Source organism: Pyrgilauda ruficollis, unplaced genomic scaffold (genome assembly GCF_017590135.1).
Source record: "Pyrgilauda ruficollis isolate IOZ18807 unplaced genomic scaffold, ASM1759013v1 scaffold149, whole genome shotgun sequence".
In the NCBI taxonomy this organism is placed as follows: Eukaryota; Metazoa; Chordata; class Aves; order Passeriformes; family Passeridae; genus Pyrgilauda; species Pyrgilauda ruficollis.
The window spans coordinates 955,180-979,087 of NW_024513543.1; the positions used below are offsets into that span (position 1 = coordinate 955,180).

General features: G+C 56.9%; 1 protein-coding gene across 2 annotated transcripts; it reads left to right on the forward strand.

The window, feature by feature from the left end:
• Window positions 1–9,488: 9,488 nt before the first annotated feature.
• LDLRAP1 (low density lipoprotein receptor adaptor protein 1) lies at window positions 9,489–23,385 on the forward strand. Of its 2 annotated transcripts, none has more exons than XM_041460851.1 (9): window positions 9,489–9,632; window positions 11,000–11,142; window positions 12,589–12,701; window positions 13,239–13,353; window positions 16,343–16,415; window positions 16,683–16,766; window positions 17,942–18,057; window positions 19,486–19,520; window positions 21,648–23,385. In XM_041460851.1, exons 1-9 carry the CDS (start codon window positions 9,548–9,550, stop codon window positions 21,790–21,792), a joined length of 909 nt encoding a protein of 302 aa, XP_041316785.1. In that variant the 5' UTR covers window positions 9,489–9,547; the 3' UTR covers window positions 21,793–23,385. The 2 variants fall into 2 exon arrangements, with proteins under 2 accessions (XP_041316785.1, XP_041316787.1); XM_041460853.1 differs by having other exon boundaries at window positions 17,945–18,057.
• Window positions 23,386–23,908: the final 523 nt, after the last annotated feature.

Here is a 23,908-nt window from a genome sequence, read left to right on the forward strand (position 1 = left end):
GATGAGCCTGAGCCCCAATCCTGAGCTTTCCCCAGCCTGGAAAAAATCCCTTTTTTCCCTAAATGTGACACCTGGATGTGGCTCCCCAGCCTGAAGGGAGAGGGAGCTCGGCTGGGAAGCTCAGAGGGCTCAGAAATCCCCGGATTTGTGCTCAGGTTTGTGCCCACAGCGGCCAAAGGGAATACCTGAATGAGTCCAGTTTTACAGCCAATACCTGAATAACTCCAGTTTTACAGCAAATCCAGTTTTCCATCAAATACCTGAACGAGTCCAGTTTTACAGCACATACCTGAATAACTCCAGTTTTCCAGCAAATACCTGAATAACTCCAGTTTTCCATCAAATCTAGTTTTACAGCAAATACCTGAATGACTCCAGTTTTACAGCAAATACCTGAATGACTCCAGTTTTACAGCAAATACCTGAATAACTCCGGTTTTACAGCAAAACCAGTTTTCCATCAAATACCTGAACGAGTCCAGTTTTACAGCAAATACCTGAATAACTCCAGTTTTACAGCAAATCCAGTTTTCCATCAAATACCTGAATAACTCCAGCTTTCCATCAAAACCAGTTTTCCATCAAATACCTGAACGAGTCCAGTTGTACAGCAAATACCTGAATAACTCCAGTTTTACAGCAAATACCTGAATAACTCCAGTTTTACAGCAAATACCTGAATAACTCCAGTTTTACAGCAAATCCAGTTTTCCATCAAATACCTGAATAACTCCAGTTTTACAGCAAATACTTGAATTACTCCAGTTTTCCATCAAATACCTGAATAACTCCAGCTTTCCATCAAAACCAGTTTTCCATCAAATACCTGAACGAGTCCAGTTGTACAGCAAATACCTGAATGACTCCAGTTTTACATCAAATACCTGAATCACTCCAGTTTTCCATCAAATACCTGAATAACTCCAGTTTTCCATCAAATCCACTTTTCCATCAAATACCTGAATGACTCCAGTTTTCCATCAAATCCAGTTTTCCAGCAAATACCTGACTGACTCCAGTTTTCCATCACATACTCTGGCACCTCTCCCCGCTGCTCTGTGCCCGAGCACTCCCTGCTGCTGTCCCCAGGAGTCACAGAATCCAACATTTTCTGATTCTCTGCAATTCTGTGTTCCAGCCCTGCCCCAGCTGAGCAGGAGCTGCTCTGGTGACTCTGCAGGGACTTTAATTGTTGTGTCACCCCCCTTGGCAGAGACTCAGCCTGGCACTGCCGCTCCTGCTGCCAGGGCCACCCTGATTTTGGGTTTTTTTAAATTATTTTTGGGTTCCTGCGGCTCTGGGCTGAGCTGGGGCTGTTCCCTCCCCTCCAGGTGGGCTCTGAGGAGCAGCAGCTCCTCCTCTCCCCATCCCAGAGCAGTCTTTGCCTGCCTGCAGCCCTGCTGTGCCTGGTTCTGGGATTGGGGATGGGAATTGGGATTATTGCAGCACCATTCCCACCCGGAATGGCTGATCCTGGTGTTTGGCACTTCAAAATCTGCATAATTGCGGCTCCAGCACCTCTGGGAAGTGCAGTGGGATCTGAGCAGCTCTTCCTCCCCTGCCTGGCAGTGGGATTCATTAATTCCTCCCCTAAATGACAGCACGATCCATCCTGCAGCCACCTGTTGCTGCAAGTGCAGCCAGTGCATTAATGAAAGCCTTAATTATCAGAGGCAGCCAATGCTCCCTAATGAGTGTTTGCTGCAGAGTTAATGTTTGATTGGGGAAGGTCACCTGGGGGGAAACCTGGCTGGGGGAGAGCAGCTGAGGGCACAACCAGTCCTGCTCCTGGATCCTCCTGGGATCCCAAAAAACCTGGAAGAGGAGGGGCAGCTGACACAGCCCGGGGTTTAATGCAGGGGGAGGAATTCCAGCAGGAATTTCAGCTCTTCTGGGATGCCCTGAGCCAGGCAGGGGCACCTCACTGTGCCCGGGGGGTTGGGAGGGCTCAGGAAAGGTCAGGAATGGGCAGGAAAGGTCAGGAATGGGCAGGAATTATCAGGAATAGTCAGGAATGATCCCATTCCAGAGGCGCCCAGGGAAGCAGGGTTGCTGCCTTCTGCCACAGTCTGTGCTGAAACGATGTGAGAAATGTCTGACAGTGATCTGTGCTGCAAACCCTGCCTGGGCTGGGGCTGCCACCCCAAAATCTCTGCCCAGGTTGGGGTGTGACCCCAAAACTCTGCCTGGGCTGGGGGGTGTGACCCCAAACCCTGCCTGGGCTGGGGCTGCCACCCCAAAATCTCTGCCCAGGTTGGGGTGTGACCCCAAAACCTGCCTGGGTGGTCCTGTTGGAGCTGCAGGAAGAGTGGAATCTGGCAGGATGGAATTCTCTGGAGCCTGGCACGATGGAATTGTCCCAGCTGGAGCCTGGCAGGAGCCTGGTGCCCAGCCCTGCTCTGTGATGGCTCTGCTGGGCCCAGCTCCTGGATTTATGGATCCCTGAAAGGCTGGAGCAGCAAAACCCCCCCTGGCTTCTGGCTGGAGCTGAGCTGTGCAGAAACCCCTGGAATTCCCAAGCCATGGCTGCAGCTCCTGCATTTTCCTTGGCAATCCCTCCCCAGGTGCTGAGGGGATTGCCAAGGAAAATTGGAAGGGAACCTGGGATGGGGATGGGGATAGGAATGGGATAGGGGATTGGGGATGGGGATCAATGGGAATGGAATGGGGGATGGGAATGGGGATAGGAATGGGAATGGGACGGAGCCCAGGGTCATTCCCTGCCCAGCTTTCTCCTGGAGCTTCACCAGCTGGGCCCTGCCTGTCCCTGTGACCAGAGCAGGCCCGGAAAATTCCTTTTTTTTCCCACCCTTTGCTCCCTGCACGTGGCCCAGGGGAGCGGGGGCAGCACCCGGGGCAGGGCCCACGTGCAGGGGAGGATTTTTATTAATTATTCCTTAATTGTGATGGAGCAGCTCCCAGAAACAAAGGCAGGTTGCCATGGAAGCAGCAGCAGCAGCAGTGACGGTGTCACCCCGGGTGTGAGATGCTCTCCTGCTCCCAACAATTCCTGTGGTTTTTGGAAAAACACCCCGGGGAGGGAGGGGGGCTGGGACAGAGCTGGGGTCCCCTCACCCCAAATTTGTGCCTGAGGGGAGGGGATGGGGGGCTGCAGGTGAGGCCAGTCTGGGATGGGGATTTGGGAATGGGGATGGGGATGGGGATGGGACTTGGGATTGGGAATGGGGATGGGATAGGAATGGGACTGGGATTTGGGATTGGGATGGGATTGGGGATGGGGATGGGATTTGGGATGGGGGATTGGGAATGGGGATGGGATAGGAATGGGACTGGGATTTGGGATTGGGATTTGGGATTGGGATGAGGATGGAATTGGGATGGGATTTGGGATAGGATTAGAGATGGGATTGGGAATGGGGATGGGATTGGAGATGGGATTGAGATGGGGATGGAATGGGGAATGGGAATGGGATGGAATGGGATTGGGATGAGGATGGAATTGGGATGGGATTGGGGATGGGATACAGGAATGGGATTGGGATTGAGATGGGGTTGGGATGAAATTTGGGATGGGATTGGGGATGGGATGGAGATGGGGATAGGATTTGGGATTGGGATTGAGATGGGGATGGGATGGGAATGGGGATGGGATGAAATTTGGGATGGGATCGGGATTGGGGATGGGGATGGGATTTGGGATGGAATGGGAATGGAAATGTTCCTTCCCCGCCCAGGGCAGCCAGCAGGAGAGCCCAGTGTCAAAGAGGGGCTCAGGAGCTGCCTCAGAGGATTTGTCTGGAATAAACAAATGTATTTGTCAGGAATAAACTGAGATCCTGGCCGGGACAGGGAATGGGAGAGCAGGAACGCCGGGAATTGGTAATGCTGCTTTAATGAATGCAAAAATTTAAATTATCAGACAGCAGAAAGAGCTGCAATAATAAATGCCTGGGAGCTGAGCTCTCCCTGCCCCTGTGCCAGCAGGAGCTGACCTTTTAACCCTTCCATTTTAATGAACTTTTGGGGCCTGCCTTGCCCTGGGAATTGTGGTTTTAGGGATGTGGCCAGTGCTGGTGAATCTAAAGGAAAAATCGAGCAAAAAGGGAATTGTGCCACCCAAACCTGGAGAGGGGCAGCTCCAGCATTCCTGACTGGCCTTAAAACCTCCCCTGGGCTTCCAAGGGGAGCTGCAGCCCTCTGGGCGTTTGAAAAACAGGCACTTAAATGGAGTTAATGATGAAAAAAAGCATTTTAATCAGGAAAGCAAAGACAAAACTGAGCCTTGGTTCTGCTTCTGGGCCAAAGAGGGTCCAGCAGCTGAGGGCAAGGTGAGAACTCTGGCACCACCCAGCAGAAAAACCACATTTTCCACCTTGTTTCTGAGGGAGTTTTTTAACAATAATGAGGTGAGGTTTGGGTTTGATTTTGGGGTTTTTATTTTGCCTTAATAAAAAAAAAATCTGATTTTTATTTCAGTTTAAAAAGGATTTTTGTGTTTCCTACCCCTTCCACCTGCACTTCTCCTGCCCAGCAGCTGCTGAGGAGCCCAGCCCTGTGTCCCTGTGTCCCTCTGTCCCTCTGTCCCTCTGTCCCTGGGCCAGCAGGAGAAGATTCCACCACGGGAGCAGATTCCAGTTTTTCTATTAAAAGCTCCAAACCCCAGAGTCAGCTCCTCCCCCAGATCCAGAGATTAAAAAACAAAAAACCAATAAAAAAGTCACATTTCTCTGCTGGCTGTGTGCATTTTTGAACTCGTGCTCTTCATATTTCCAACCACAAAAATCCCAAATCCTCGTGCTTTGATGGAGATTTTTTTTAAGCTGAAAACATCACTGGGGGCTGTGGAAAACTCCAGGGCTGCTGAGACCAGACTGAAGCACAGCCAGGGCTGAAATGGGACCTGGGCTCAGCGTGGCATCTTTATTTTCTGTTTCACCTGGCTGGCACCCCTGGCACTGCCCTGCTGCTGGCAGAGCCATCCCAGCTGGGGCAGGGGACACTCAGGGATGTCCCAGCACACAAAAACACCCAGCAAAGCCCAGGCTGGGCTAAGGAGATTATCAGGATTAACCACGGTGCACAGAGATGTTTACAATTATTATTAGCTCCAAAATCTGCCCCAGCAGAGCGGCCCAGGCACTGCCCATCTGTTGTTTGACAGCTGCTTTTGTTCCTGCCTGCACCTTAAATTCCGTGTTCTGCCACAGCCAGGCTGGGAGTGACACCAGCAGCAGCAAAATCTGCCCCTGGGGATGCAGGGGAGGGGGAAACAGCGGGGAAAAGGGACAAAAACCAGCTTGGAGGGAGAGAAATCCCATCCTGAGTGCAGCAGCACAGCAGTGCAGGGCAGAGGCAGCCCCGGGGGGTTCCTGGGGGACTGAAGGGAGGCTGGCATTGGAACACAAAAGTGCCACACCGTGCCTTCCTGCACAGCCTTTTCCCTGGAACCAGCCCCAGCGGGAGAGAAGCCCGAGGGCAGTGCAGCAGAACCTGCAAAACACAGAAAATCCAGGCTGTGGAAAGGGACAAAAAAACAGCTTGGAGGGGGAGAAATCCCGTCCTGAGTGCAGCAGTGCAGGGCAGAGGCAACCCCGGGGGGTTCCTGGGGGACTGAAGGGAGGCTGGCATTGGAACACAAAAGTGCCACACCGTGCCTTCCTGCACAGCCTTTTCCCTGGAACCAGCCCCAGCGGGAGAGAAGCCCGAGGGCAGTGCAGCAGAACCTGCAAAACACAGAAAATCCAGGCTGTGGAGCTTGGCTGCTGCTAAAATGAGTGTTTGGTGGCAAACCTCAGCTCCCATCTCCAGCCTGGTGCTTCCAGGCCATCCTAGCTCTGTCCCTGGCTGTCCCAGCACTGTCCCTGCCCATCCCAGAAGTGTCCCAGTCTGTCCCAGGCCATCCCAGCACTGTCCTTGTGTGTCCCTGCCCATCCCAGCAGTGTCCCTGCCCATTCTTGCCCATCCCAGCACTGTCCCTGTCTGTCCCTGGCTATTTCAGCAGTGTCCCTGCCCATCCCAGCAGTGTCCCAGTCTGTCCCAGTCCGTCCCAGTCCGTCCCAGTCTGTCCCAGGCCATCCCAGTCTGTCCCAGCCCATCCCAGCAGTGTCCCAGTCTGTCCCAGGCCATCCCAGCAGTGTCCCTGTCTGTCCCAGTCTGTCCCAGTCTGTCCCAGTCTGTCCCTGGCCATCTCAGCACTGTCCCTGGATGTCCCAGCACTGTCCCTGCCCATCCCAGTCTGTCCCAGTCCGTCCCAGTCCGTCCCTGCCCACCCCAGCAGGGAAGGGGCTCAGTGATGCTGGAGCTGCTCCCTCCTGCACCCTCAGCAGCCCCCGGCACACTCAGCTCTTTTTTGGGCAGTATTTGATGCTGTCATATTTATAACGCCCTTTCTCCATAGATTCCCAAGGCATGTTAACTGACTCATTAACAACCTGTTAATGACTGCGCTAATTGGAGTCCCGAGCATCAATGAGATTTGCGGGCTGCAGAGAGGGCTGGGTGTCATTCGGGCTGGGGGAGCTGAGGTGATTCCTGGGCTGAGCCGGGGGGGATTTGGGGGTCCTGGGGACAGGGACACCCCCTTGCCAAGCTCTGCCGAATCAGGGCCAGCAAATGCCAAGGAGAGCCCGTTTGGAGTCGCTGGGGCTCTTTCCTCCTTAATGAAATGTCAGAGAAGGGAAATGTCAGCACTGGGTGTTTTTATCACCCAGGAGGGAGACAGAGCCCGCTCCGCCGTTTTTTGGGGTCTGACACAGTGGAGGGAGCTCACATTTCCCTCGGGATCGCCTCTCCCCACCCCAGAGCTGCTGATTTGCCAGAGATGCAAAGAACGCTTCGCTGAGAGCACGAGGAGAGAGCAAAGCCCGGCTTTGCTGCCTTCGTTAATTAAATCCTGCAGCAAACGAGCAGCCAGCCGCCCTCCTGCCACCGGCCTTGGGCTGCGAGTTCCGTGTAAAGATCGCTCCGAAAAATTCAGGGACAGCTGGGAAAACATCAGCAGCACAAAAAAAAAACAAACCCAAAAAAAACCGCAGGAATTTCCCCGAAATGCAGAAGAATCCCTGAAAAGCGGCGTTGGTCTCATTGTGATGCGAAGCAGCCGGGATTCCTCCGTGTTTCCTGCAGAAAAAAGGGATGGAGCTGGAAATTCCTGAGTTTGGGAGAGCTGGGAATGCCCCGAGGTGGGGATAGGGGACGATAATCGCGACAGGGATGGCTGCAGCCGGGGCAGCCCAGGAGAGCCAGCGAGGAGCTTTCCCCAAAACCTCTGCGGGCTCGGGACTGCGTGAAATAAAAATAAATTCAAAATTTGGACTTTGCTTCCCTGGTCCTCAGGGCCTGCCTGTCCCGGGGTTCCTCCCCTGGAGGAGAGCCGGGGATCCCACCCGGGAAATGGGTGTGGAGCAGCACTTTGCAGCTGCCTTCCTATTTTTATTTTATTTTTTCCCCCCCCAAAACAAGGACATTTTAAACTCCAGCGCTGACTTCCTGGGATGGACTCAGTGGGAAACTGCCCTGGATGAGGCAGCAGGGCCGGGGGCTCTGCTGTGCCCTTTGGGGGACACCCCAAAAGCAGCTGCAGGGCCAGGACGGGGTGGTGGCAGCTGAGACCCTGTGGAAGGAGCAGGGTGGCATTCATTCAGGCACTGATAAATGCAGAATTCGGGAGGTAAATCCACACCTGCAGCCGGAATTCATGGCTCTGCCGGAGCTGGGCAGGGGCTGGAAGCAGGAGCCCCGCAGGGCTGAGCTCATCCGTGATTTACAGAAACATTTAAGCCTGGCTTAAACCCCTGCCGCTCCCAGGTCTGGGCGGGAGCTTCCCGTGAGCAGAGATGCTCACAGAGGGTTTTGCACCGGGCAGGGGCTGTGCAAGGGCTTCAATTTGTTCCTTACACAGCGATTTTTGCGGGATTTTTGGGGGATTTTTGGTGTTTGCCTGCTCTGAGCTCCGGGAAGTTTCTCCTTTCAAGAGTTGTCAGCGTGCCCAGCTCACCCTCGTGTGCTCAGATTCAAACCAGGCACTCAGTGGGGACAGAGCCGTGGCTCCATCCCAGTCCAGACCGGGATTTTTGGGGTCCCCCTCTGGTGTCCCAGGGACAGGAACTTGGTGTGACTGCCCTGCCTCAGCCCCCAGCTACAAACCCAGAGTGAAACGTTCAATTTGAGCAAAAAAGGGGATTTTCAATGACACAAATGTCTCTGTCAATAATAGGCTTTGGGAGGCATTACTGTCCAAATCCCAAATTTGGGGTTTAACCTCCTCATTATGATCCTTTAATTTCAGAAAGCCTGCAAGGACTTTAATCTTCCATTCAATTCCGTTCAGAGCAGGCGGCGACACGCAGGGTGACACGTGCCCAGGCAGGACATCCCGATATCCCAGCCCAGCCTGGGCCACCAAACCCCTCCTGGGGCAAACTCAACTTTTTTGGGGTCACCTGGGCGTGGAGAGAGCGGAGGGGGTTCCTTACCCCGAATTTGGGTGGGGAAAGGGGGGATCCCTGCAGAGCTGCACCCCCCAGGCGTGTGGAGGAGGGATTTGGGGGCAAGATCCGTGGGGAGAAGCAACCCCCGAATTTGGGGGGCACCCACAGCCCCCGGGTGTGGCTGGGGCACGGTGTCCCCACAGTGCTGTCACACCTGGGGGACCCTGAGGAGTTTTTGGGGACCCTGCAAGGCTTTAGGGTCCCTGCAGAGCTTTGGGAACTCTGCAGAGTTTTGGGGACCCTGCTCAGTTTTAGGTCCCCCGAGGAGCTTTGGAGGACCCGTGGAGTTTTGGGAACCCTGCACAGCTTTAGGGAGCCCGAGGAGCTTTGGGGACCCTGCACCAATTGAGGGTCCCTGCAGAGCTTTGGGAGCTCTGCAGAGTTTTGGGAACCCCACACAACTTTAGGGACCCCGCACAGTTTCTGGGTCCCCGCAGAACTTTTGGGACCCCGAGGATATTTGGGGAGCCGGCATAACTTTCGGGACCCCACACAACTTTCAGGACCCCACACAACTTTAGGGACTCCACACAACTTTAGGGACCCCACACAACTTTCGGGACCCCACACAACTTTAGGGACCCCGCACAACTTTAGGGACCCCACACAACTTTAGGGACCCTACACAACTTTAGGGACTCCGCACAACTTTAGGGACCCCACACAACTTTCGGGACCCCACACAACTTTAGGGACCCTACACAACTTTAGGGACTCCGCACGTGACACCTGGGGGGGCACAGCTTTCGGGACCCCACACAACTTTAAGGAGCTCCGCACAGTTTTGGGGACCCCGCAGAACTTTTGGGTCCCTGCGGAGTTTTGGGGACCCCGCACAACTTTTGGGTCCCTGCGGAGTTTTGGGGACCCCGCACAACTTTAGGGACCCCACACAACTTTCGGGACCCCACACACTTTTTGGGACCCCGCACACTTTTTGGGACCCCGCAGCGCTTTGGCGCCGCGGGGGTGTGTGGGCGTGGCGCAGGGCGTGACACGCTGACGTCACAGCTCATTTGCATGGCCCCGCCCCCGGACGCGGTCAGCGCTGGCGCCGCAGGAAAGTTTGCGTTGGGGCCGGGCCGGGCCGGGCCGGGATGGACGCGCTCAAGTCCGCGGGCCGGGCCCTGCTGAGGAGCCCCAGCGTGCACAAACCGCCCTGGGCCGGCGGGCGGCACAAGAGTGAGAGCCGAGCCCCGCATCCTGCCCCCGCACCCCGCTCCGCACCCCGCACCCTGCCCCGCACCCGCCCGGTTGTGTCTCCCTGTCCCCCCATCCCCGTGTCCCCCTGTCCCCGTGTCCCCCTGTCCCCGTGTCCCCCAGCCCGGGCCAAGGGCCGGAGCCCTGCGGGCACTTTGTGACCTCGTCCCGCTGCTGGCTTTGTCACACGATCGATGGCCCCGTGGCGAGCGGCCACCGAGCCCTGCCAGGCGCCCGGGGGGGCCACCCCGCACCCCCCAGGCGACACCGAACTGGTGGCTGTCGCTGATCCGATGGCACCGATGGCGGGTCACACCTGGGATCGGGGATGGGCAGCGGCAGGACACGAACGGGCTGGCCTGGGGACATCGGGGAGGGGCTGTGTGACACCTGGGGGGGCTGTGTGACACCTGGAGGGGCTGTGTGACACCTGCAGGGACTGTGTGACACCTGGGGGAGGGCTGTGTGACACCTGGGGGAGGGGCTGTGTGACACCTGGGGGGGCTGTGTGAACCCCTCGGTTCCCAGGTGTGCCAGGTGAGACCCCCGCCCTCCGGCACCCCCTGGGTGCCCTCCCAGCCCTGCCCAGGGCTCAGCTGGCAGAGCTGGCAGGGTGTTGGTGGTTTATCCCGTCCCTGAGTCACCGGGGGCAGTGTCCCCAGTGTCCCCAGGGTCCCCAGCCCTGCAGTGTGCTGGGAGCTCTGCAGTCCCCCAGCCCTGCAGGGGCCCCTCGGGGATGTTCTGTCTGTCCATCCCTGCCCAGGGCTGGGGTTTTGCCTCCTGCTCAGGGCAGAGCCTCCTGCAGCACCATCCCAGGTGAGTCCTGGGTGGGATTTGAGGTTTAGGAACCCCCACGTGCCTTTCACCTTGGCCCCACACCTATCCCTGTTTTCAGACCCCTCCTTTCCCCCCCAGCTCCTCAGGGAAGCGTTCCGTGGTGGTTCCAAGGGCAGAGCAGAGAGCTCTCCTCCCGGGGGGCTCCGAGGGGCTGTGGGGGATGATTTCCCTCACCTGGGTGCCAGCAGCTGCCCGGGCTTAGCAGCAAATCCCAAATCCCGTTTTATCCTCCTTGTGCAGGTGCTGCTGTGCAGGGTCAGGGCAGGGGGTGGCACCGAGGTGGCTCCTCAAGGATTGCTGCTGTGGCTCGTGGGAAATGTTTTGGGGTTTGTTTTGCTGCCTTGGGGAGCTGCAGGGGAGGCTCCCAGGCGAGCAGCTCGTGGCTGAAGCACTGCTGTTCCTCCTCTCCCAGCTGGGTCCCTGCCCCATCTCCTGCTGCAGGCTCCCAGCAGCTGAGGCTCGGGGGTGCTGCTGTGACTTTGTGACCCCCAGAGCCTTCCCTGTGTCCCCAGAGCTGCCTGAGAACTGGACAGACACGCGGGAGACGCTGCTGGAGGGGATGCTCTTCAGCCTCAAGTACATGGGCATGACCCTGGTGGAGCAGCCCAAGGGAGAGGAGCTCTCTGCAGCCGCTGTCAAAAGGATTGTGGCCACCGTGAGTGTCCCCTGCTGGCCCCGAGTGGCCCCTGCTGGCCCCGGGGGAGTCCCACGGGGAAGAGTTTCAGAGCTGCAGCTGGGGGGGAGCCAGGATTGCAGCTCCAGGGGTTTGGGACTGCAGCTCCAAGGCATTGGGATTTTGCAGCTCCTGGGGTTTGAGATTTGCAGCTCCAGGGAAATTGGGGATTGCAGCTCCAGGGGAATTGGGATTGCAGCTCCAGGGGAATTGGGATTGCAGCTCCAGGGGAATTGGGATTGCAGCTCCAGGGGAAATTGGGATTTGCAGCTCCAGGGAAATTGGGGATTGCAGCTCCAGGGAAATTGGGGATTGCAGCTCCAGGGGAAATTGGGATTTGCAGCTCCAGGGAAGTTGGGATTTGCAGCTCCAAGGCAATTGGGATTGCAGCTCCGTGGGTTTGGGATTTGCAGCTCCATGGGGTTGGGGTTGCAGCTCCAGGGGAAATTGGGGTTGGGGCTGCAGCCCCTCCAGGGGCTGGGTGGAGCTGCAGACAGCTCCAGGCACTGGAGGCCCCTGGGCAGCCCAGGCTGTGCGTGGGGCTCTCTGGGCAGGGCTGGTGTGTGCCTGAGCTCTGGCTCTGATAAGCCAGGCTGTGTGAGGAGGCTCTGACCTGCTGGGGCCAGCCTGCCCCGGGGCTGGGTCAGGGCAGGGACACAGCCTGGAGCGTGGCCAGTGCTGCTCTGGGCTTTCCTGCCAGGCTTTGGAGGGCAGAGAGGGGAAGGGAGCAGGGCAGATCCCAGCCAGTGTCCCACTGTAACCTCAGGGGGGTGGATTTCCTGACTCCCCCAATTCCCAGCCCTCCTCCAGAGCATTCCCAGCCATCCCCCTGATTCCCAGCCCTCCTCCAGAGCATTCCCAGCCATCCCCCTGATTCCCAGTCCTCCTCCAGAGCATTCCTCTCCTCCAGCCCGTTCCCAGCCCTCCTCCAGCCCATTCCCAGCCCTCCTCCAGCCCGTTCCCAGCCATTCCCCCAATTCCCAGCCTGCTCCCCAGGCTCTGGGTACAATTAAGGCTTTTTGAGCCCCTGTAAAAGTGATCGAGGCAGAGCCCCAGCTGTGCCACAGAGCCCAGTGGGATGGGGAGTGCTGGATCCTCTCCTGGCAGGTGCTGAGCTGGACCAGGGCAGGAGGGAATTGCAGAGCCCTCCCCATCTGCCCTGATGGATGGGGAGTGGAACTCTTAAATAAAGCCCTGGGGCTGGGGCAGGACTGCTCTGGGCAAGGCTTTGAGGTCCCCAAGGGACCCAAAATCCCTCAGGGAGTGGGGCTGAGGATTCCAGCCTGGCCCTAGCTGGGTGTGAGGGAGGGCAGGGAAGGGTTAACCAGCCCCTCCTGGCAGCAGAGTGCCTCCCCAGGCTGCTCACACACCTTTGGAGGTGCCAGTGCTCAAAGCCTGGGGCTTCCCCTCCCTCTTTCCCTCCCAAAGGCCAAAGCCAGTGGAAAGAAGCTGCAGAAGGTGACCCTGAAGGTGTCACCCCGGGGGATTGTGCTCAGGGACAGCAGGACCAACGAGCTCATCGAGAACATCTCCATCTACAGGTGGGTGCTGGCTGCTCTCCTGTGCCCCAGGACTCTCCTCTGGCCTGTTCTTCACCCCTGGCTGCTGCACAGGGCTGGGGAGGCTCCAGGGAGGAGGCTGAGCCTTCCTCCCACATCCCCTGAGCTCAGGGAGCTTGGAGCAAATCCCACACCTGGATCCCAGCCTGGGCACCCCTGCATCAGCTCCTGTCCCTGCCTTGAGGCTGAGGATGAAATCCCAGGCTGAGAACAGCTCCTTTCTCCTTCCTCACCCTCCAGGGAAAGCCTGAGCCAGCCTCTCTCCTGGAGGCAGAGCAGTGTGAGGTGCTGCTCTGCTGGAACCTCCCCTTCTCTAGCCTGTCCTGTCCCACAGTGTGAAAAAAACCCCAACATTTCTTCTTCTCTTCTCTCTTCTGCCACCTCTCCTCGTGCTGCCCGTGGATCTCACTCCCTGCCATCCCCTGGAGCCATCCCCTGAGCTGGGCAGCTGCTGCTGCAGCCCCAGCAGCTTGTGGGGCTGTCCCCAGAGCCCAGCCCGGGCTGTGCTGTGTCTTTCAGGATCTCCTACTGCACAGCAGACAAGGCCCACGACAAAGTGTTTGCCTACATTGCCCAGAGCCAGCTGAGCGAGAGCCTGGAGTGCCACGCCTTCCTGTGCACCAAGAGGAAGATGGTCAGTGAGGAAGAGGAGGGGCTGCAGGGCTGGGAGGAGGGCTCAGGCACAGCTCATCCCAGCTGGAATGGGGCTGGCTCCGTGCCTTGGCTGCTGGAAACCTCTCTGGGGTGAGGCTGGGAGGGGGTGACCCTGCACCAGGGCCTGGAGAGCCTTGCCCTGCTGCAGCCCTGCCCTGGCACCTCCTGAGCCCCCTGGGCACCTCCTGGGCATCTCCTGAGCCCTGCCCTGGGCACCTTCTGAGCTCCCTGGGCATCTCCTGAGCCCCTGGGCATCTCCTGAGCCCTCCCCTGGCACCTCCTGAGCCCCTGGGCATCTCCTGCTGGGCACCTCCTGGGCATCTCCTGAGCCCTGCCCTGGCACCTCCTGAGCCCCCTGGGCACCTCCTGGGCATCTCCTGAGCCCTGCCCTGGCACCTCCTGAGCCCTTGGGCACCTCCTGGGTACCACCTGAGCCCCCTGGGCATCTCCTGAGCCCTGCCCTGGGCACCTTCTGAGCTCCCTGGGCATCTCCTGAGCCCTGCCCTGGCATCTCCTCAGGCCTTGGACACCTCCTGGGCACCTCCTGAGCCCTGCCCTGGCATCTCCTGAGCCCTTGGACACCTCCTGGGCACCTCCTGAGCCCTGCCCTGGACACCTCCTGAGACCCTGGGCAGGGAGGGTTGGGCAGGAGGTGCCCAGGGCACCCAGCCCCAGCTCCCTGCAGAGTTTTAGTGACATCTCTGGGGCTGTGTCCTGCCCTGCCCTGGGGCCCAGAGCAGGGGCCTGGCAGTGGGAAGGGCTCTGGGCTGAGCTCTGACCCTCCTGGCACCTCTCCCTGCTCACCCCATGCCCCAGCATGGGAAGGGAGCTGGAACAGAGAGAGGAGAGGGGCAAGGAGAGCCCTGGGGTGTCTGGTGGAGCAGAGCTGGCACTGAGCCCCCTCCCCGTGCCACGAGGGGAGAGGAAGGGCAGGTGAGACCCCTGTGCCCCCCAAATCCTTCCCTGGTGTCCCAGACCCCTCTGAGGCCACTCCCAGCCTGGTCCTCAGCAGCATCCCCGTGCCACCCCAGCTCTGTTAATATTCTCTGCCTCTCCCAGCTCCTTTTCTTCCCTTGGAGAGAAGAATGGGAGCTACAAGTTGTCTCTCCTTTGCTCAGTGTGTGCTCCCATCCTTGCACGGCCAAGATAAGCCTGGCTCTGCAAATTAAAATTTAAATCTTCCTGCTGCTAAAAGAATTATCTCAGTGCTGCATCAGCTCAGTGCATCCCCCTCCAAATAAAGTTCTCCAAAGGCTTTTGTGGCAAAAACTAGGAATAATTTCCTTTTTCCTGCTCTGTAAAATGCAGGAACATCCTGCTGCTGAGGTGATCCCTGCTCCCAGACTGGAGGCAGCCCTCCCCAGGGCAGGGGCCCTGGGTGCACCACAGCTCCCAGTCACAGGCATATAATTAGTCCATATTTTTAGTTCCTGGGTAATTCTCGACAGTAGCTGGGTCTATTAAACTTGATTCAGATGTGACAGCCTAAATTGTAAACAGCTGTGAGGAGTTTCATACTTAATTACCATATTTAAGGGTTTTTTTTTTTTTTTGCCATCAAGCATTTGCACTTCCATCAAGGATGTAAATAGCTCCAAGATTCCAAGAGCTCCAGCCTTAATTGGCACTGCTGGCTCTGGGGGGCTCTGTGCCCCCCTGCCTGGCTTTGGGGGGTGCTGTGCCCTGTCTGTGTCCCCCCATGCCCCTGGGGCTGCCAGGGCAGCAGCTCCAGCCCCGGGGTTGGCTTTGTTGTGATCACAGCTGGGGAAAGGAAACCCAGCCTGGAGGCTCGGGGAGTGGGGGCATGGGCTGTCCTGGGGCTGGAGCTGCTCCTGAGCTCTGTCTGTCCCTGCTGGAGGTGGCACCTCTGCCCCTGGCACCTCTGTCCCTGCTGTTGGTGGCACTTCTGCTCCTGTTGTTGGTGGCATTTCTGCCCTGCTAGAGGTGACACCTCTGTCCTTGCTGTTGGTGGCACCTCTGTCCCTGCTGTTAGTGGCATTTCTGTTCCTGCTGGAGGTGGTAGCATCTCTGTCCCTGCTGGTTCCTCAGCAGCCCTGTCCCTGTCCCCTGTCCCGGTCCCAGCCCTGTTCCCTGTCCCCTTGTCCCTGCCCTCCTGGCTCCCGGGGACGTGTCCCACCCGGAGCAGCCCCAGCTCTGCAGGGTTTGGTGGCTCTGCCAGCTCCTGCTCAGAGCCAGGGGAGCTGCAGCTGCACAGGTGGCAGAGATCTCAGGGCCTTCAGTGATTGATCTCAGTGATTGCAGTGACTGATCTCAGGGGCTTCAGTGATTTCAGAGGTCTCAGTGATTGATCTCAGTAATTTCAGTGATCTCAGTGATGTCATTGATCTCAGTGGTTTCAGTGATCTCAGTGATGTCATTGATCTCAGTGGTTTCAGTGATCTCAGTGATGTCATTGATCTCAGTGGTTTCAGTGATTTCAGTGACTGATCTCAGTAATTTCAGTGATTGGTTTCAGAGATCTCAGTGATTTCACTATCTCAGTGATGTAAGTGAATGATCTCAGTGATTTCAGAGGTCTCAGTGATGTCATTGATCTCAGTGGTTTCAGTGATTTCAGTGACTGATCTCAGTAATTTCAGTGATTGGTTTCAGAGATCTCAGTGATTTCACTATCTCAGTGATGTAAGTGACTGATCTCAGTGATTTCAGAGGTCTCAGTGATGTCATTGATCTCACTGATTTCAGTGATTGATCTCAGTGATCTCATTGATCTCACTAATTTCAGTGATCTCAGAGGTTTCAGTGATTGATCTCAGTGATGTCATTGATGTCAGTAATTCCAGTGACTGATCTCAGTGATGTCAGAGGTTTCATTAATTGATCTCATTGATCTCAGTGATGTCAGAGGTTTCAGTGACTGATCTCAGTGATGTCAGTGATGTCAGTAATTCCAGTGACTGATCTCAGTGATGCCAGAGGGCTCAGCCTGTCCTGCTGTGTGTCCCCAGGCCCAGGCTGTCACCCTCACCGTGGCCCAGGCCTTCAGGATCGCCTTTGAGTTCTGGCAGGCAGCCAAGGAAGGTGAGTTTGTGTCCCTGCCCTGCTCACCCTCAGGGCTCACTCTGGTGCTCCCCTTCCCCTGCCTCCCCAATTCCAGGTTTCTTTGCACAGCTCTGTAGGTCCAGGCAGGTTTTGGCTGTGCTCCTGTCCTGCAGGAGCTCCCTGGGGGTTTCATGGTGGGCTTTCAGCTTTCACCTTCCAGGAGGTGCCAGCAGCACCACGGCTGGCCCTGGCCCTGTCCCTGGCCCTGGAGGCTTGCAGGCAGTGCTGGGATTTCCTCTTTTGCAGAGAAGGAGAAGAGGGAAAGATCCATCCTGGCAGCAGAAGGGACGAGCAGCCCTGGCTCAGGAGCTCCTGCCCACCCTGTCACACGTGAGCCACCAGGGCAGAGCCTGAGGGGGGGAGACTGTCCCTGAGGGGTGGAGAATTGTCCCTGAACAGCACAGGGATGTTCCTGAGGGATGGGGGACAGTCTCTGGGCAGGGCAAAGGACACCCTGAGGGATGGGGACTTGTCCCTGAGGGATGTGGGACTGTCCCTGGGCAGGGCAAAGGACACCCTGAGGGATGGGGGATGTCCCTGAGGGATGTGGGATTGTCCCTGAGGGATTGGGGGATGTCCCTGAGGGATGGGGGATGTCCCTGACAGGGCAGGGGACAGCCTGAGGGATTGTCCCCAGACACAAACAGCTCCTGGCAGGGTTCTGAAGCCAGGAGGAGCAGCAGTTCAGAGTCCTTGGCTGCCAGCTGGGAGCTGCCTGCTCCCCCCAGGCATCCCCTGCTGCCACCCCAAATCTGTTTGCTCCTGCCCCAGGCAAATTGGCTGTGATGTCCTTAAGAGCTCAGCCTGGCTCTGCAGGTCCCCAGCTCAGTCTTGGGGCTGTGTCAGACCCCAGACCCTCACCCTGCCCTGGGCTGAGGGGGGAGGACAGCCTGGTGCCCCTGAGCAAGGGGAGGTGTGTGAAATAAAGCAATTAAATCCCAAATCCCTCCCAATTCAGGGCTGGCCCTGGCTCCTCTGCTGCCTCTGAGGTGCAGGGCAGGGAGAAGTGGGGCAAAAGGCTCATCCCTCCCCGTGCTGGCCACAAGATAAGAGGATTTGGCACGCAGAAAAACAGCAGCAAACTGGGCTCTCTTCCAGGCTGGCACGTCCTGAGATTCCTCAGCCCTGGAGGAATCTCTCCCAAAGGGTGGCACCGTGGCATCAGCCCAGCCTGGGGCTGGGATGAGCTCCACATCTCCCTGGGGGTGCCAGAGCTGGGCTGCTCCTGCCCCAGCCCAGTGCAGGCTGCAGGGGAGGCTCTGGGCTGCACCCAGGGCAGGGTTTGCCCTCAGTGTAAAACCCTGCTGCAGCTCTGGGCTCAGCTGAGGGGCTGCTCTGGCCCTGGGGCTCACCCTGAGCATCACTGGGCACCCAGGAGCCTTCCCAAAAGCTGCTGGAGGCACTGGGATTCCCTGACCTGCCTCAAGCACAGCCCCCAGAGGGGTGGGTGCAGCTCCCCAGTGCCCATTCCTCTCCCCTCACTGCCCCCTCTGCTCTGCCCACAGCAGCAGCCTTGGGGAACTTGCTGGATTTTGAGGACCCTGGCAGCAGCACGGAGTCCCCAGAGCTGGACAACAGCAGCTTTGGGCCCAGCCCCTCGGTCAACAACAACGTGCTGTGGGTAAGGGACAGCCAGGAGAGCCCCAGCTGCCCCCCAGGGCTGAACTGGGGGCTCTGGGGGGCTCTGGGGGGCTCTGGGAGGTGTCACAGCTCCAGGAGTGTTCGGTGCTTGGGGGATGAATGAGCAGCATGGCCAAGCCCTGTGAGATAATTGGATATTCCTGCTCTGGAGCAGCATTTCTCAGGGGTTTGTCACTGAACTGGCAGCACCCAGCTGCTCTGTCCAGGGGCAGGAATCAGTGCCTTGGTGGCTCCTGGTCCCTGCTCACCAAACCCAGCCTAGAGCCTGTGGTTCTTCCTGTTTCCCTGTCTGTGGGAGCTGGGATGGCTCCTTGGGAATGTCCTCAGTCCCCTGGGTTAATTTTTAATTAATGTTTCCTGGATCTCTGAGAGAAGAGTGGTGCTGCAGCCCTGGGTGTGCACCCAGCAGGAGCCCAGTGCTCCATCATCCCCCTCTGCCTGGGACACGGTGGGGTTACTGGGATTTTGGGAAGGAATTCCTGGCTGGGAGGGTGGGCAGGCCCTGGCACAGGTGCCCAAGAAGCTGTGGCTGCCCAGGGTCCCTGCCATGGCAGGGGGGGGGTTTAAGGGATTTCCCTTCCCAGCCAAACCCTTCCATGGTTCTGTGACCCCCAGGCAGGCTGGGGCTGGCCCTTGAAGCCCCTCTTGCCCTGGAGTCTCTCCCCAGCACAGCCCCTCCCTGGAGACCCCTGCCTGCTGGATTTTGGGGGGCTGCAGGGTAAATTGCAGCCTGAGGCTTTCCAGGTTAAAGCTGAAGATCAGCCCTAAGGCTGAACCAAATCCTGGAGGCTTCTCAGCAATCTCCAATCCCTCCCTGCCTGCAGAGTTCTCATACTTGACTTATTAATTGCATTAATTGCATTGAGGCTGTAGGTTCCTCACAGGATTTTGGGAGCAGCCTGCTCTGGCTGCAGCAGGGCCCTCACACAGAGCATGGAAAAACTTTCTCCCAGTGCTTTCCTGGAAACCCTGGCAGCAGGGCAGAGACACAGGCTCCCAGAGCTGCTCTTCCTGTCCCTGCTGTGCCAGTGCAGAGCTGCTCTCCTGGTCCTGGTCCTGGTCCTGGTCCAGGTCCAGAGCAGCCCCAGGGCTCCTGGAGCTGTGCCCAGCCCCTCTGGCAGCAGGACAGGCAGGGCTGGGGCAGTGAGGGGTGCTGGTTTCCATCTCCTGGATGGAGCTGGAGGCAGAGTCAGCTTTTTGGGGGATGGAAGGAAGGGCCAGGCCCCAGCACCACCTGGAGTTCACCTTTCCCCTGCAGAGCAGGCAGGCTGCAGAGGAGGTGACTGAGGCACTCACAATCCAACAGACACAGATATTTTTCTGTCTGAGTGCAGAGCCAGATCTCTAAACACACTTCTGTGCAGTTCTCTTAGCAACTACTTGTCTCTCTTTTTATCCCTTCACGAAGGAGATGGATGATGGGCTGGACGAGGCGTTCTCAAGGTAATTCTCATCCTCCCTGGAGCAGCCCCGGAGGCCTGGCTGCTCCTAATGCTCCTTCATCTCATCAGGGCTCTGCTCTGACCTGGGCAGCTGCCCATTGAAGCTTTAAGGCTGCCTGAGAAGCCAAATATTTTGACGACCTTTTAAGGATGGTCAGAGGCTGTGTGTGATGGGGAGTTTAACTCCCCAAGAGTTGCTGGGTCTGCTCCCACTCACCCAGGCTTTTCCAGGCTGCTGCTCCCAGCTTCTGGCACTGGGGGCTTTGCTCTTCCTCATCCCACACGTTCAGGGTGTGTGGCCACCAGCTCATGGGTTTATTCCCCTTTCCACTCCAAATTAAAGCTGCCCTGCCCGTGCTGCTGAGCAATCCAGCACAGCCAAACAAACGCCTTTCCTCTCAGCTGGGTTTGCCTCCCTGTCCTGGCAGGGCTGCTGTGGTTTTGTGTGGGTGCCATCCTCCTCTTCCTCCTCCTCTTCCTCCCCCTGGGGCTGGGAGGTGCTGGAGGAGGGAGCGAGGCAGGAGAAGGCTTTCAGCAGTTCCTGCTCAGCCCTTGGGCTCCTGTTTGGCTCTCAGGGATGATTTACAGCCTGCCCTTGCCCAGCTCCTCGTCCCAGGCTGGGCTGGTTTGTGTCCTGGTGTCTGCCCTGCCCCAGTGGCTCAGATGAGCTTGGCTTTGGGCCCTGCTCTGCATTGCTGAGCTCCACATCACCCTGGGCCCTCTGCTGACTCAGAGTTTGGGCTGCTCATCCTGCAGCACTCCCAAAGCCATTCCTGCCACATCAGCACCGCTGCACGTGTCCCTTCTTTATCAGAACCTGGGGCTTGGTCTCAGGCTGGTTCTGACCTTGTGCAGCCCCAAATGCCTGAGCTGACCTCCAGCCCCAGCGCTGCGGAATTTCACCGTGCCCTTTAAATCACGCAACAACAAACTGGGGCTGCTTGGGTTTTGTGAAACATCCAGGATGAAAAGCTCTTCCAGCTGATCCTGGGGCTGTCCTGGGGCAGGGACAGCCTCAGCAGCAGAGCTCAGTCTGCTCTGGGGCTGGGAGCAGCTCGGGGAGGAGAGCCCAGGGATGGTCCAGCTCACATTCCCGGGATGCCTGCAGGGGAAGGCAGCAGCACTGGGGCTGCTGGGGATGCTCTGGGCCAGCTCCCCTGGAGCCTTTCCCCTTTTCCTGAGCTTTTCCATCCCACGGGAGGGTGCTGGAACGGGGGGCTGCAGCAGGAGTGGAACCACTGCTCTGTGCTTTGCTCTGTATGGCTCTGGGTTTGTTTTACTCTGTGCTTTCCTCTGTGCATTACTCTGTGCTTTACTCTGTTTCTGTTTTATTCTGTGTTTTACTCTGTGGGAAGGCAGCAGCACTGGGGCTGCTGGGGATGCTCTGGGCCAGCTCCCCTGGAGCCTTTTCCCTTTTCCTGAGCCTTTCCATCCCACGGGAGGGTGCTGGAACGGGGGGCTGCAGCAGGAGTGGAACCACTGCTCTGTGCTTTGCTCTGTATGGCTCTGGGTTTGTTTTACTCTGTGCTTTACTCTGGGTTTGTTTTACTCTGTGCATTCCTCTGTGTTTATTTTACTCTGTGTTTTACTCTTTTTCTCTGTGCATTACTCTGTGCGTTACTTTCTGTTTATTTTACTCTGTGTATTACTCTGTTTTACTCTGCTTTACTGTGTGTTTTCCTCTGTGTTCATTTTCCTCTGTGTTTATTTTCCTCTGTGCTTTCCTCTGTGCATTTCTCTGTGTTTGTTTTACACTGTGCATTTCTCTGTTTGTTTTTCTCTGTGCATTACTCTGTGCATTGCTCTGTTTTTCTCTGTGTTTTACTCTGTGCATTGCTCTGTTTCTTTTACTCTCTGTTTTACTCTGTCATTGCTCTCTTTGTTTTTCTCTGTGTTTTACTCTGTGCATTTCTGTGTTTGTTTTACTCTCTGTTTTACTCTGTGCATTGCTCTCTTTGTTTTTCTCTGTGTTTTACTCTGTGTATTACTCTGTGCATTCCTTTGTGTGTGTTTTTCTCTGTGCATTACTCTGTGCATTCCCGTTTCTCTTTTACTCCGTGCCTCACTCTGTTCTTTCACTCCGTGTTTTACTCTTTATTCACTGTTCCCCCGTGTCTGTGTCCCTCAGGCTGGCCCAGTCGAGGACAAACCCTCAGGAGCTGGACACGGGGCTGTCAGCGCAGGACATGCAGCGCGCGCAGGCGCTGTCCCCGCTGGGCTGGGCGCAGCTGGAGCCCGGCACGGCCGAGCAGGACGATGTGCTCCTGTTCTGAGGGCACACAGAACCACTCCGAGCCCTGCTGTGAGCAGGGAGCCCTCCCAGGGCTCCTCAGCAGCTCCGAGGGTGCCACAGCCCAGTTCAGACCAAAGCTTCGGAAACCTAACGCGGATTTTTGTACCTTGCTTTCACCTAAACCACGAGATGCTCTTGGACCTATTTACTCACGGTTTACAAGCGTTCCTGGGAGGTGTGGAGAGCATCTGTGTGCCACGGGGGGATCTGCAGGGCCTGTTCCTCCTGCAGGCAGCCTGGGCACCAGCAAAGCCCCCCTGAGCATCCCCCAGCCAGGGCTGGGGCGCAGACACAGCTCTGAGTGTCACTGATCCACCCAGCCTGGAAGAACTCAGCACTGCCTGCCGGGGAGGGGGTTTGCAGCAGCTGCTGACAGTGTGAAATCAAAGAGGGAGCAGAGCTGGTGCTTTTGTGCCCCTGCCTGTGGCACTCCCACGGCTGTCAGTCACCCCACGGCTCCTGTGGGGATTGACGCTTTTTAACCCAAAGACTCAAAGAAGTTTTGCACTTTAAAACTTGAACTGAAAGCAACGGTCCGAATTGTCAAGGTAAGCAGTGCCTGGAACCTCTCCTCAGAAGCTATTTACCCAAAAAGAACCACCCTGGCAATGCTGCAGCTCTGACCCCTCACCTCTGATGGGACTCGAGATCCCAAAGCTCCGTTGGCTTTAAAAGCAAAACCACCAGGGAGGGAGGAAGGATTTGTTTTGTTCAATCCTGCTGGAAAGGGCGGCTCGGGAGGACCAGCAGGAGCACAGATCCACGTCCCCAGCTTGGCCCAGCAGGTTTGTTTGTCCAGGACTTGCTCCAGCCTCAAATCCACGTGGCTGTTGCCCAGTGGATGGGATGGGGTCGGGCAGGGGCAGCACCTGGCTGCCCAGCTGGCACAGGTGCCCCTGCCAGTGGTGCTCCCACCCTTCTCCTGCCAGCCACAGCTCCCAGGGGGCTCAGGAAGCTCCATCTACCCCTGGGACTGAAAACCAGCCATGGAGGTACAACTTCTGCTAAGTACAAGATTAGGTTTAACGATCCTGAATAGTCTCACTGACACCTCGCAGTGTTTGTGGCCTTAAGTGAAGTGTACTAATCTGTTTTATAGATTTGTAACTTGGGTTTGAAGCACTAATTCATTCCCCAGATAGCTCTTTAGAACTCCCTTAAAACTGCTCACAGAAAGGAAAAAAAAACCCTCTCAGTCAGCTGTAAGAATTCATTAGGAGGCAGCTGAGTTGCTCTGACTTAGAATTGAGATATTTTTTCCCCCCAAGTGTGAGTGTGAGAAGGTGTTGAGGACTCGTGGAGCTGACTCACCGGTCTCTGGTGGAACCTGGGCTCTGTGGGCTCTCAGAGTGCTGTTCAAGCACTTCCACATCCTGCAAGGGCTGTGTCTCCTGGATGCTCCTGGGCTGGAAGGGAGCAGCAGAGCTCTGCTCCAGCTCAGGGAGCTCTGCCCTGCCCAGGAACCTGGGAGGATTCCTCTGCTTTGACCTCTCTCCTTCCCTGGAGCAGCAATTCCTGAAGTTCACAACACTAGCTATGTGTGTCTAGAGTTTTGTTTGTTTTTTTTTTTTTTTTTTTTAAGAAAACCTGATGCTGTAAAGAATATTCTGCACTGAGGGGAATAAAAACTGCCATTTTTTGGAGCCTGTGTGCTGGGTGATTTATTTCCCCTGTGGTTCCTTTTGTGTCTCTGGGGGGTGCCTGGGTCCTGCCTGTCCCTGCTGCAGGGCAGGTGGGGTCAGAAATCTGGGATCAGAAAGGTGGGATCAGAAATCTGAGATCAGAAAGGTGGGATCAGAAATCTGGGATCACAAAGGTGGGATCACAAAGGTGGGGTCACAAAGCTGGGATCAGAAAGGTGGGACCAGAAATCTGGGATCACAAAGGTGGGATCAGAAATCTGGGATCACGAAGGTGGGATCAGAAAGGTGGCATCACAAAGGTGGGATCAGAAATCTGGGATCACAAAGGTGGGGTCACAAAGGTGGGATCAGAAAGGTGGGATCAGAAAGGTGGGATCACAAAGGTGGGATCAGAAAGGTGGGACCAGAAATCTGGGATCACAAAGGTGGGATCAGAAATCTGGGATCACAAAG